Genomic DNA, 13,432 nt, shown 5'->3' with positions numbered 1-13,432 from the left:
AACTGTCAAAAAAAGTTTAAAAAAAAAAATAGGGAGAGCCCAAAAAAATTAATTTCAAAATTGGGGTGAAAAAAAAAAAAAAAAAAAAAGGAAAAGAAGTGTTTCAAAATAGGGAAATCGGTTCAGGGCTATTCTGCAAATATGGGGCAGGTGTTTTCTAGAATAGGCCATTAGCGGCAGGTGCATTTTAGGGACTTAAAAATATGCTAGTGTCCATTTTCATGTACCCCAAATTTGATGGGACCACTTAAAAAAAACTACAAAAATAACCTAAGTGCTCTTCTGCATCACTTCTTCAATGTTGGAAAAAAAAACACCTGCCACGGCTATTTATAACCCTGACTTTCATTTGCAGGCTAAAACAGGGGTTCCATGTTTAGACAGCTTTAGGGGGAGTCCTACAATTTATTCCAGGTAAATCCCAGTTTTTTTCGCCGATCCTATATCGCCGGCTCCCGTTTTCGAAGCTTTTTAATTGAATACGGGGATAAAGCAGGCGCACGCCCGATACTTTATCCCAGGAAAAGCTCCGATGTGGTCCATGCTGGACTTTTCGCTCCCATATTGAATACCCCTCTAAGACTGAGCTGATCATCTTCCCACCCTCTCGCATAACTTCACTTCCCACAATTTCATTATCAATTGACAGCACAACAATCTCCTCTAGCCCCAAAGTGCGCTGTCTTCGGGTTATCCTGGACTCCTCCCTCTCCGTCAAACCACACATTCAGCACCTCTCGCAGTCCTGTCATTTCCATCACAAAAATATTTCCAGGATCAGACCCTTTCTTACATATGATGCTACTAAAACCCTCATTTACTCACTGTTCATCTCCCGATTGAACTACTGCAACCTCCTCCTATCAGGCCTCCCCATCTCCCATCTCTCTCCTCTCCAATCTGTCCTCAATGCTGCTGCTCGGCTCATATTCCTCTCCAAAACGCGCTACATCTGCCTCCCCTCTCCTACAAGCGCTACACTGGTTCTCGTTTACCTTCGGAACCCAATTCAAGGTTCTTACACTCACAAAGCCCTCACCCAATCTTCTCCCATTTACATCTCTGACCTCATCTCCCTTCACACTCCCACCTGCCCACATCGCTCAACAAATGCACGCTGCCTCTCCTGCCAACTGATTACTTCCTCTCACTCCCGCTTCCAAGATTTTGCCCGTGCTGCTCTCTACCTCTGGAACTCTCTCTCCCTCTCCCAATCAGACTCTCCACAAATCTTCAAACAAGCTCTGAAGACACACTACATCATCATCATCAAAGCCTTCCAGCTTTCTTCCTAACACACTGCTACATGCTCCTTACACCCAGGCTACCCCATCTGTGTCACACGTGTTTGTCTGCCCCTCCCCTTTAGAATGTAAGCTCTCACGATCAAGGGCCTCTTTCCCTCATGTGCTTCTCCTTGTTTATACTTTTATCTACTCCTTACTCCCCACAATGGCACCTAACATTGTTACTTACGCCCAGCTGCTTATTTTGAGTGTTATGATCGCTTATGCAGCAATGTGTATAAACCATGTCCTTGTCCTGCATTGTATTCTACGTCACTTGTTTCTTTTCACATCTTTTCGGGAACCCTTCTAACAGGGGGTGTAAAGAGAAGTACAGCTTATCTATAATTGTAGTAGTTTGGTGTATTAAATAGAATCAATATAATCCAAGCACAAGTTAAAGGCATTGGTTTGTGAGATTGTTTATGGATAGCAGCCTATACTGCAGCTGGCTAAGATGCCTGTGTTTAGGGATCGTCCTAAGAAATCCCAAAAATGTAGATCTATCTTTTAAGATGAGGATCTGATTTTGGAATTAGAAGACAATTATGGAAGATTATTCTTGTTATCTCTCAAGTATGGAGAAGCTTGCAATTAGAAAATTGAAAGGATAGTATGACATCCTAACTTTGGAGAAATATTTAGGAGGTGGGCCACATACCGAGAGGATTACGGTTATCTAAAGCTCCAACTTTTGGATCTCAAGATGATGGGTTTTATTGAGTTTGTATCATATTTTGGATAAGTATTCGGTGTAACTTATGAGACTTATTATCTATGAAAGTAAGAAAAGAGTTGGTGAGAATTGAGGACTATATGAATAAATCTGAGAAACTAGAAACGAAGTTTGAACAAACTGAGGAATTCAAGAGAGTTGTTGAGGACTTTGAAGATAAGTTGGATAGGTTAGAATATGATATTATTTCCATGAAAAAAAGAGTTTATAAGAGATAAAAGATATTATGATAATAGAAAGGTTCCTTTACAGCACAGGAAAATAGTACCCAACCAGGTAAATCTAACAACTATATGGATACAGTTAATAAATGGGATAGATACCCGCAGCGCCAATCTCGCTATCGCCACAGATCCGAAAGTCAACAAATTAAAATGAAACCAAGAAGGGGTTCATTCAACCATTCCCCTCTGTATGATTCATTGATGATTTGATATTTACCTGGTCAGGAGATTCAACAAGTATTGAACAATTTATAGCCCATATTAATAATAATGAATACAACTTGAGGTTTACATTTAAACAGCACAAGGAATGTATAGACTATTTGGATATAGTTTTGGAGGAGGAACCAGATAAAGAGATAACTACTAAGACCTTTTTCAAAGAAGTGGATGCAAACATCCCTTCATCTAGCTGCCATTTGGCCACATTTATTTATTAACAGTTTCTTATACTGTATAGCGCAGGATATTCCATTGCGCTTTACAATTGTAAGCATTAATAGAACAAAACTGGGTAATAACAAACGGATATATAGGTAGGCAGGCCCTGTTCGCAAGCTTACAATCTATAGGATGGATTAATAAATGTACCAAATGCCCAAGTGTTAAGACTCCGGAAGAATTGTAATAATTAAAGTCAATTTTGGGATGAGTTGCTTAAGGATGGGTTTTCTGAAAGAGGGTACAATAGAGATGAAGTGATGGAAGCAGCAATTAGAGCAGGGGTCTTCAAACTTGGCCCTCCAGCTGCTGTGGAACTACACATCCCATCATGCACTGCCACCTTTTTGATATAACAGCATGCTAAAACTATGTGCAGTGCATGCTGGGATGTGTAGTTCCACAGCATCTGGAGGGCCAAGTTTGAAGACCCCTGAATTAGAGCTTCAAAATTGGATAGAAAGGATTTCCTAAAAGAAAAAAATGGGGACTATGGGCCCGATTCAGACCCGGTCGCAAGCGCTGAGCGATCGCAACCGGGTCGATGGTGGCCCAGAGCGCATGCGCACGACGGAGCCGGCTCCGTTGTGCGCATGCGCGAGACCTGGATAGCGACGGGCAATCCGTCGCTCCGGGTCTCCCACCAAAGGGGGCGTGCTGTCGATGTTGAGTGACAACACGACCCCTTTGGTGGGCGGGCCGGGGGGGTGGCTGCCCAGACGGAGGCGTTCCCATGAGAACGCCTACCGTCTGGGGGCGGCCCCACTGACATCACAAGTGATGTCAGTGGGAGAGCTTTCGGCTCTGTTAGAGCTGAAAGCTCTCTGGGGCTTGCGGCCACGAGACCCTACCACAAGGGTCTCGTCGCAAGCCCGATGGTCGCGATGGTCTTGACCATCGCGACCATCATCATGGCCGCTCGCTATAGCTGTGGGTGGTCACCCACAGCTACGCAAGCAGCCAGGAGGCCTTCCTTAAAAAAAAAAAAAAAAAAAAAGACCGTCCCTGATTCAGAGCGAGCGCACTGTCAGAGCGACCGGCTCTGAATCAGGCCCTATGAACGAAGAGGTTGTGGAAAACAGACCTTTTATTACACAATTCAATAGAGAAAGTAGGAAGATTAACAATATCCTTAAACGACATTGGGACATATTACTGAAGGATCCCATTTTAGGCCTTAGTCTACCCCCCAAACCAAGGATGATTTATAAAATGGCAACCAATATGAAAAAGATCCTGGCCCCAAGCAAACTTAAATAGATCAAAGAAAAAACTAGACGCGCAGTTTTTTGGATAGGATAGGAGAACAGGTTGTTTCCCCTGTGGGAAGTGTATCTGCTGTAAATTTATGGAGTAGAGCTAGTTTTCTTTTTCCGGGAATAATGGAGAGAATAGGAAATACAGTATTAAATATACTATTACTTGGAATGCCAATTTTGTGATATATAGAATAACCTGTAGTTGCGGTAAGGCTTATGTAGGAAAAAACGAAGAGAAGCTTGAAGATTCGTATTCAAGAACATTTACGAAATATTAAAAATGAAGTCCTCCTACATAGCCTACCCCGACATTTTCAGGAAATGCACCATTCAGACGTGAATTGCCTTACATTCACAGCTATAGAACATATTTGTGTAAAAGGAAGGGGAGGTAGTAGAGAATTACAACTGTCAATTGGATCTACAACCTGAACATTATACACCCGGGGGGGGGGGGTTGAATGAAAACATTGATATTGTAGCTTTCATCTGACTAAAACTGATTATTGTTGTTGTGTTGAGATTGTCGAATACATGATGTTTTGTTCATTTAATGTAAAATTGTAGGACAATGTGGGAAATTGCGCCCTTTATCATGTTTGTCTGATAGTTTATGGAACATATAGGTGTTTTATATCGATTTTATAGAAGGGTTAAAGGGTAGGGATATGTAGGGCCGACCAGTACAGTGGAAACAACGTAGTATACGTCCACCTATTAGTTAGTATAAGGTTCATACAAGGTTAATAGAGCAGATAAATTATAGGAAGTTCCACAAATTAGTTAATACATGTTTTAGTCTAGTCATTATATACTTTGGGAGGGTAGATTTATATATTTGTACTATCTGGGGAATAAGGAAGTCATACAAGGTGGAAGTGAATAAAGACATTCCCAAAAGGTAGTTGCTGTTTATTAAATGCTGTGGTTTATGTGACCCCTGATAGTAACACTTTTAAAATATGGCCACTGTACATTGACGCTAGAGATATGTTTCTCTGTTGTTTATGTTTACACTGCTAAGTATAAGAGCCGCATTTGAACTCTACAAATAAGGCTGCTTCGAGGTAAACTTCAAGAAAACGGGCGCAACATAGACGATAGAGGAGTTTTTCCTCTAGTTAATTGTAAACCATACCGGTAGACGAGGGAGCCGGGTAAGAAGCCTGTAGTCGGAGAAGGTCCGGTGGGAGGGTTTAGGGATGGAACTGCATTGGCCCCAACTAGTCAGATGATTGGGGAGGACCGGGGCAGATGGGGACGTAGTGGAACGCACGCTGGACATTCCACGTGTACTTAGTGGAACGCACGCTGGGCATGATGGGTAGAATTGCTTCCGAACCTGGAAGTATCACATTAAATATTTATTTAGTCCTTTGGGCGATTATATTTTAAGTATGGGTGAATATATGGAGATTGAGTAAGATGCCATTGATTCAATATAAGTGTTTTGACAGTTAAAGAGGTTGTATTTAGGGATAATTAGTTCTCATTCACACTAAGTAAAGGAAGTGATGTCATGTACTAGGAGGGTTAAAAGGAAGAGAGTGGGAGGAATAGACACTCACTGAGGTGCTGCTGGTCAGAAAAATGGTCTGGGTAAGTTCTCTGCAGAATTCTCCACATTGACCACAATTATTGTTGGTTATTATTGTAATATTGCTGTTTAGTATTCAAGATAACCACAGATTATAAATATATGTAGTGTGGTTATATTGTTAAAGGGGGAATGTTTAAATGACTTCTAAAGCTGGCCTCTGTTTGAACAAGCCTGTTTTAAACAAATATTTTGAACAGAGGGCCTGATTCAGAGCCGGACGCTCTTTGCGGACGGTCGTTCCAAAAAAGGGGCCGGCTATTTAAATTGAGCCCTCGCTCATTGCAGTTTGTTGACGCCTCTATGTCTGAGCGAGCGAACGAAAAATGCGCTCGCTATTTTGTGAAGACGCCCCTTTGCTGTTCGCATCACACATCATCTCCGGTATTTATTTGATTAATCGGGTACATCAAAAGGCATCTGAACTGCTCGCAGTGCTTGTGGTAGGTTTTTCCTAACACTATCACTGCGAGCAGTTCAGGCTAAAAGACAACCAAGTGACGTAGTCGATGACGCTGCTTTACTAATTACGCACTCCCATTAAATGCCCTTTTGACCGTTTGGCATGCCAGCGTTCGGATCTCCACTCCCCCGTTTTCAAGCACCTTCCCCTGTTACCACCCACAAACGGTACATTCTGTCAATCAAATTAGCAGTCCCTCGCTGTTTTGCGAGCGTTCGATTTAAGACCGCAATGACTGGTTTGTGCATGCGCATTACGACCCATACGCATGTGCAGTTGTGCGAACATCGCTCATAGCGAACGAGCGGCCGCTTACGAGCGGCTCTGAATCAGGCCCAGAGACCATAGTTAGTGAATCCATAACGGTTAAAATATTATTCCATATAAGTGTAATAGTTGTTCCATAAAGGTGGTGTCATTTTTGTTTTATCACAAAAGCATATTATATATCCATTTGTGGCACATGTGCACTTTCCTGAGAAATGTCTGTATCTATACCAGTGAAATTCCACTCAGTCGGTCTAATTTGTCTAAATATTGAGAAGCTGTGAGTATGTATGCATTGAATCACAAATTTAAAGGTTCTTTAAAATGTATTTGCTCGTTTTGGGATTATATATAGTATAGAAACCCTCTCTGACATTTTGTAGGTCCTTTTTAGATGTATGCGGATATCAGTGAATCCCCATTCAGTCATATGAACTTGTTTTATTGTTACATCACTGAGTGGTAGGTATATACACTTTTTATTTAAACATTGTATGTGTAGAGAAATTATATCTGGATTTGACTTTGTAAATACCCAGTTTAAATCTGTACACTTATGTCTGTAAAATTGCGACTAGGTAGAGAAGTTAAATTTGGCTTAGCCTTGTGAAATCTAAGTGATACATGTATTCAGGTTTTTTTAAACTGGGATATCAATACTATAATGTCTCGCATCAACTGTTTACGCCCATTTTCTTTTTCTGTTCTAAATTACCGATTAAGTCCTTATAAAGGACGAAACGCATTGGGTTGTATTACTATTTAGATCTGTCCGTTTAGTTGGGTCCCATTGGTGCGAACTATAAGGTGCGACAGTGTATTTTTTATTGTTTGCCTATCAATGGTGTAAAATACAACTTATTGTTGTAAACCACTTGTGATGTAAATTTAAAAATATTAATGTATTTTATGGAGTGATTTTATGTTTAATAAAAAAAACATTCTTACGAACAGTGGCCCTTTGGCCTGTTATGTCTGGGTGTCTCTTGGTGCGAGGGTTTTAGTGCAGTTAAGACCACGGAGGAAACTAATACTCGGAAAGAACTATTCCATTTGTTTCCATCTACAAGGCGTGGATCCAGAGGGTCATCTCAAGGTCAACCACAAAGGGAAAAATTGTTTTGACGCAATCCATCCTTGTCACTGAGCCAAAACTGGATTATTGGAGTGTTTCAACTTTCCCAAAAAGACTGATTTTATAACATATAATAAATACACTTGTATATTATTGATTTATTTATAAACTATTGTCCGCATCCTCCCTTTCTTGCTGTTTTCACATCTTTTCGGGAACAGTGGGTGTAAAGATAGTTGCAGCTTATTTATAATTGTAGTAGTTTGGTGTATTAAATAGAATCAATATAATCCAAGTGCAAGTTAAAGGCATTTGTTTGTCACTAGTTCTTGTTCACTTATTTGTTTATGTACTTTGTAAGGGGCTGCGGACACTTGTGGCGCCATATAAATAAATGATAATATAATAACTATGATATTTTTTGGGATAATAAATCAAACATTTTAATATCCAGCCAAATGACTTCACAAACCTGAGCGATTTCTCTGAGCCGATAACACACATCTTCAGCAAGCAGTGCAGCCACGTCATCAGTGATATCTAGACCCACACTTTCTGCAGTCAGGCGTATAGAATCCTGACAAAGTTCCACATAGCGCCGGTCCTCAGTGTGAGACATTCCAAGGCTACAAGCAAAAAATACACAGTATCAACTATCAGGATCACCATGTTTAGATAGTATGTAAGTCTGACAACAGGGGAAATGTCATGAACTGCAATTTTACAACTGTTCGTTGATTTTCTTTAAAAGGTAAACCCAGTGTGTTTTACCTTTAATAACATCGCCCTTTTATATGCTGGTAAATTTACAAATTGCAGTTGATTACATTTATTCCAATGAGTCTTTCTAAATATGGATGGAAACTTAAAGACAATAAGCAGTTACAAAGGTTACTATTTTTAGATATTTCTGACTAGTGAATCCCTTGGAGTATTCAAGGTAAAATAATGACATTGTATGTTCAACCAAGTTATAAACAATCTAAAATTATCAGCATTCCATAGTAACAAGCAAACCTATTCTAACATTATAACAGACTGCAAATGTACACAAACTTTTCCTACATAAATTATAAAGAAAAACAAAAAAAATGGAAACCACAAATCAAAGCAGAGTCGCTATCACCAAAATGCAATACAACAAAGAATATACATGAAAAATATATATTTTAAACAGCGGATTCATTTGAAAACAGATGTTGAAATATATAATAGTAAGTTATGTTTTGAGTTCATTGTGCACCGTACCAACACCTTGTAGAGAATGCTGTTCTCCAGGGTCGTGAGCATGATTTAGATTGCCATATTATATCAATTTAAAAAGGCACTTTGTGGATGATACATAAAAACATTGTTATCCTTACTAGTGACTGCACATTATTTGAAAAGCAGGTGGTTTATGACTATTTGAGATACAACCATATGCTGTTTTTGATTTTCCGTTCCATGACATACATCCATTGGGAATCAGTATGAATGACCACCGGCTGTAAGGCCGGCGGATCAAATCCCGACGCTGGAAACCGGGCAGAGGATTTGGGTAAGTATCACTAACCCTACCCCCCCCCTCTCCCTCAGGGGTGCCTAAACCTAACCCCCCTTCCCCGCAGCCTAAATCTAAGTCTCCCAGGTGGGTGCCAAACCTTCCCCCCCCCCCCTTTCTCTAGCCTAACCCTCCCGAGGGGGGTGCCTAACCTAAGTCCCCCCTGGGAGCCCCTAACCCTCCCCCCCTGCGGCTGTCCATGCCCGCCTCCTGGCTTACCTTCGATCGGTATGCCAGACGTCGGGCATAGGTCTAATGACAGGTGTCGGGATTTCGACGCCTGTCATTAGTACCCTGCCGGAATTTGACAGTCGAGAAGCCGGCAGTCGGCATTTCGACCATTGGCTTCCTGACTGCATCCCATCCATTGCATGACTGACCTTTTATCTGCTACCAGGCATAGATCATATTTTGGAGTGGCTTATTCAAATCACCATTTTTTTATTCTACTCAGGAGTACAACATATACCTGCATGCACCATGGCGTTATAATCCAAGCCTGTGAAGCCATCTGATCTTAATTTGTAGGGAATCTTCTACCTTGAACACTATGGGAACAGTGCAGGTTAGCCACAGTTACTGTACACCCACTTTGCATGCATGGAACCAAATGCAGATATTTGACCATATGCAGAGCTGTATATATCTATGGGACTGCAACTATCTGCACACCTGGTTTCATGCCCATGCTATTTATCAGTGTGCATTTGCACCAGCAGGATCATTGGAGCAAGAGATGCATCCAAAAAGAGACAGAACCCTGCATACACACACAACTCTCCATAGTCTACAGTCTCTCAACCTAGCCTATGTGCGAATGTCTTGTTTCCACCCAATTACACCCTTTCAGCCACATGTAGAGATGCACCTGAGAGGCATTGGAGTTGGCTGTAGATACATGCACTCTGCAATGGACCATGCACAGCGCTTACAAAAGCAAGATCTGCCCACTAAATGGACTTGCGTACAACTCTGCATCAATCCCTGTCTCTCTGAAGTGAGACTTATTTAATTTAATGATTATCTTCAGTGCAGACTCTATATAACTACTAACAGCGAATATTCTTTTACCAGCATTAATCACAATATATTTCAAAAAGAGCATTGCATATTAGCTGGAAATGATTACATCTGACCAGTTAATCGATATTTATGTAATTTCCGGATGTAATCTTTGGGACTGAAATGGAATAGTCTGCATATTAACTTATGCTACGGGTTTATACTCCTAAATGCTTAAAGGACTTGGGGCACGATTCTATTCCATGCGAAGTGAATAGCGCCGGGCATCAGCTCCCGGAGCTATTCAATTCATTTGCGCTGATAAACCCGACTAAGGATTTCTTCTCGCATACCTCCGGGGATGCGAGCAGAAATCCGACAAAAGACCAGGCGCGATGCTGTTTTCTGCCCTTAACGCTGGAAAAACAGCACCGCACCGGGAAGTTTAGCCAGAGAATGCCCGTTTAAGGCGCGAGAACGAGCCTTCCCCGACCTAACTTCGCGCAGCATTGAATAGCTCTAGGAACTCATTCCCGGCGCTATTCACTTCGCGTTTAATTGAATCGTGCCCTGCAAATTATTCAAGCAGTGATTAGAGTCTAGTGTAGTGTGAATAATGATTTAGCTTAGAATCTGTGCAATGTTTAACTCACCTATCTGTAGTACATGAGACAATATTTAGCAATACTGTCTCTCAGCGTGAAGGTCAAATTCACCCAGGGCGCTGTATGGAGTTTGTATGTCCTCACTGTGTTTGCATGAGTTTCTTCCCACAATCTTAAACACTAGTAGGTTGTCTTCTGACAACAAAAGACAACCCTGGTGTGTATGTGTCCATGTGGAAGGGAAAATGGATTGCAAGATAAGCTGGGGAAGGGACTGATGTGAATGAATATTCTGTGTGAAAGTGCTGTGTAATATGTGTGCACTGTATATATAACAGTTAATAGATATCCTTATGTTTTATAACATTTGTTTTACTATATTACTTTGTACCAGATTATCAATAAAATAAACTGTTTATAGGCAAATCTTTTCAAAACCTGAAGTTGCTCTTGGGAACCCCATCCAACCAGAATCTATGTGTAGCTAATGCTACTACTTTGCTGCTCTAAAAGCAGAGGACACATCGCACTAGTTACCATGGACCATAGCAGGTCTTCAAAATATGTCATTGAGATTTTTCCTTAGAAAAGGACCCTGCATTTTGTGTCTGTTCTTATTTTATATTCTAATGGAGCATACACACGGTCAGATTTGTCAGATCTGTCAGATGAACGATTTTACCAAAGATTTGAACTATTTTTGACTGCATTAAAATGAATGGAATCATCCAAGTCTGACTGCAAACACATCAGATGTCAGATATCGTTATCTGACCATCGGGAACGCGCATCGTTCAAATCGTTCATCTGACAGATATGTCAGATTTTCCTTCAGATATGAACGATTTTTTAAAATAGTTATCGTTTAGATCTGAAGAAAAATCTGACCGTGTGTATGCTCCATTACTTTGATTTAACATGAGCACGTCAAATATGAATGCACTGTATTGTGTGCCATAGATTTAAAGGGGATATGTATCAAACCTTGGAGAGAGATAGAGTGGTGAGAGATAAAGTACCAACCAATCAGCGCCTGCTGTTATATGATAGGCAGGTCGCCCCTACACACCAGCAGATGCACCAATATTTCTGCAGATATATCAGCCATCTGCTGTGCTGCACAGCCGATGCAATATGTCTGTGAACGAAGTCAGTCACAGATATATCGGGGATAAACACCCGCTGACACGCTCACAATATATTAGTCATTCAATTGAACAGCCGATAAATCGCACAGTGTGTACCCAGCTTAAAGGTCCTGACAGGGCCAGTGCCATTATTAGGCAAACCATACCTCCCAACTGTTCCCAGTCTGTCCTGGGACCATGGTACCCAGGAAAATTGTTGGGTAATCTACACCACTGGCAGTTGTTGTGCACAGCTGCTTGCTGCAGATCCTTTTTCCATATGGTACATGGCCACGTTCCCATTCAGCATACTTAGGAGATAGGAAGTTTTGCCAACTAAATAATGCCGCTACCTATAGCATCAAAGTTTTGGTGGCACCTAAAACACTGAGTGACACTATAAAGCTGCCAGTGAGACGTACAGGCAGCTCTGAGACTGACATTCCCTTACACTGCCTGCACAACCCGTTACTAGCAACAAGGACAGAAATGAGCTCCTATGCCCCATCAATACTTCCTACAGACCCTGGGTATGGATGCTGGAGGGGGAGCACCCAGAACCCAAGCCTGAGGGAACTAGTGTTCACAGCTATGACCAACGCAAAATGCAACATGCATGCAGCAGAACCAGTTACTATGACAACTTTAGTAAGATTGGGCTCATTGCTGCGGATTCCTAGTTGCCTCTCTCTGACGTCACGATTACCAGTTCCCAGCATGCACCGCCTCAGCTCAGCACCATCCCGGCAGCTACCCGTTGGCAGCGCTATCACCATACGGTGACGCACTTACATATCATATTACACTCACCGAGCCAGCCGCACTCGCCCTTTACTACAGAGCTCGCATTACCCGCCACACGCAGCTCGGCATTTCCTCACTACCTTGACGGCTTCCTATTGGCCAGCGCACACGTCAGCAGCCGGCGCCGCTGAGTTTCCCTATTGTAAAGGAAAAGACTAGTTCCCCTTCAGATACTGTACCTGGAAGTGACGTAAACTGAGGGCGGAAGTGCAGTTTCCTGCCCACACACTCCAGCAAAAAAAAAAAAAAAAGAAAGTTGGCCTCTCGTAGGCTCGCTTCGGGCTCCACGCTAGGTGGCTCGCTACATGATTATAGTCCCCCTCTATGCCCACTTTGATGGTAGGGAATGACGTTGGACAATGGCTGATGATGTCTGGGTCACTATTGTGTAAGGTATATTCCCTATAATGTTGCGTCATGTGATCCATGAAATGGGGCCCTGGCAGCGTCTTCTGCAGCAGCTGCCTGTGCCAGGTGTTTCTATTAACAGTAATAGCCTCACAGCGGGTCACGGGATGAGTTTCTTACCCTCCGACATTTAGATGTGTAATAGGGATAATAAGCCTATTACACATCTAAATAAGCCAGTGCGTCCATTTCAGAGTACGCACTGCCCAATCAGGATGGGGACCCCTTAATTTCAGAAGTCTGGGCAGGGGGTATGGCCAGGTGCGTGACCAATATCACAGTAGAATGGATTACAATGACAACCATTTTGTCAGCGTTCCTTTCAGAAAATGAGAGCGAGCAAACAGTAGTGTGCGCTGTGGTATAGCAAAATTCCCAGGGGAATATAATAAAGTTCTAAACTCACCCAATATAAAAATGATAGTAGACATCGGACAATATCACACCGATGTCCTACTGTGGCTGCTTAAGCAACAAATAAATCTGTAAGGTTACAGCTAGATACATACCATTCTGTAGATTGACCCTGACGTCATCAGTTACTGTCCAATGTCATTACCATCCACGTGGGCATAGAGGGAGAATATAATCTTGT

The 13,432-nt window shown here is 41.9% G+C and overlaps 1 protein-coding gene across 3 annotated transcripts in view; it reads right to left on the bottom strand.

The window, feature by feature from the left end:
- TAF6L (TATA-box binding protein associated factor 6 like) overlaps positions 1 to 13,432 on the bottom strand; it is a 25,320-nt gene extending 11,888 nt beyond the window's left edge. Inside the window, exons 1-3 of one of the 3 annotated variants that reach the window (XM_088480109.1) lie at positions 12,436 to 12,562; positions 9,361 to 9,439; positions 7,821 to 7,974 (exon numbers count right to left, since the gene is read on the bottom strand). In XM_088480109.1, coding sequence (XP_088336235.1) covers positions 7,821 to 7,967 — 147 coding nt within the window. In that variant the 5' untranslated portion in view covers positions 7,968 to 7,974; positions 9,361 to 9,439; positions 12,436 to 12,562. Of the gene's footprint in view, positions 1 to 7,820; positions 7,975 to 9,360; positions 9,440 to 12,435; positions 12,563 to 13,346 lie in introns of those variants that run through there. The other 2 variants (XM_088480110.1, XM_088480108.1) reach the window with 2 other exon arrangements.

This window comes from Taudactylus pleione, unplaced genomic scaffold, assembly GCF_031769625.1.
Source record: "Taudactylus pleione unplaced genomic scaffold, aTauple2 ptg000250l, whole genome shotgun sequence".
Taxonomy (NCBI): Eukaryota; Metazoa; Chordata; class Amphibia; order Anura; family Myobatrachidae; genus Taudactylus; species Taudactylus pleione.
Note: the sequence above shows the minus strand (reverse complement) of the source record. Positions and strands in the feature narration are given on the sequence as shown.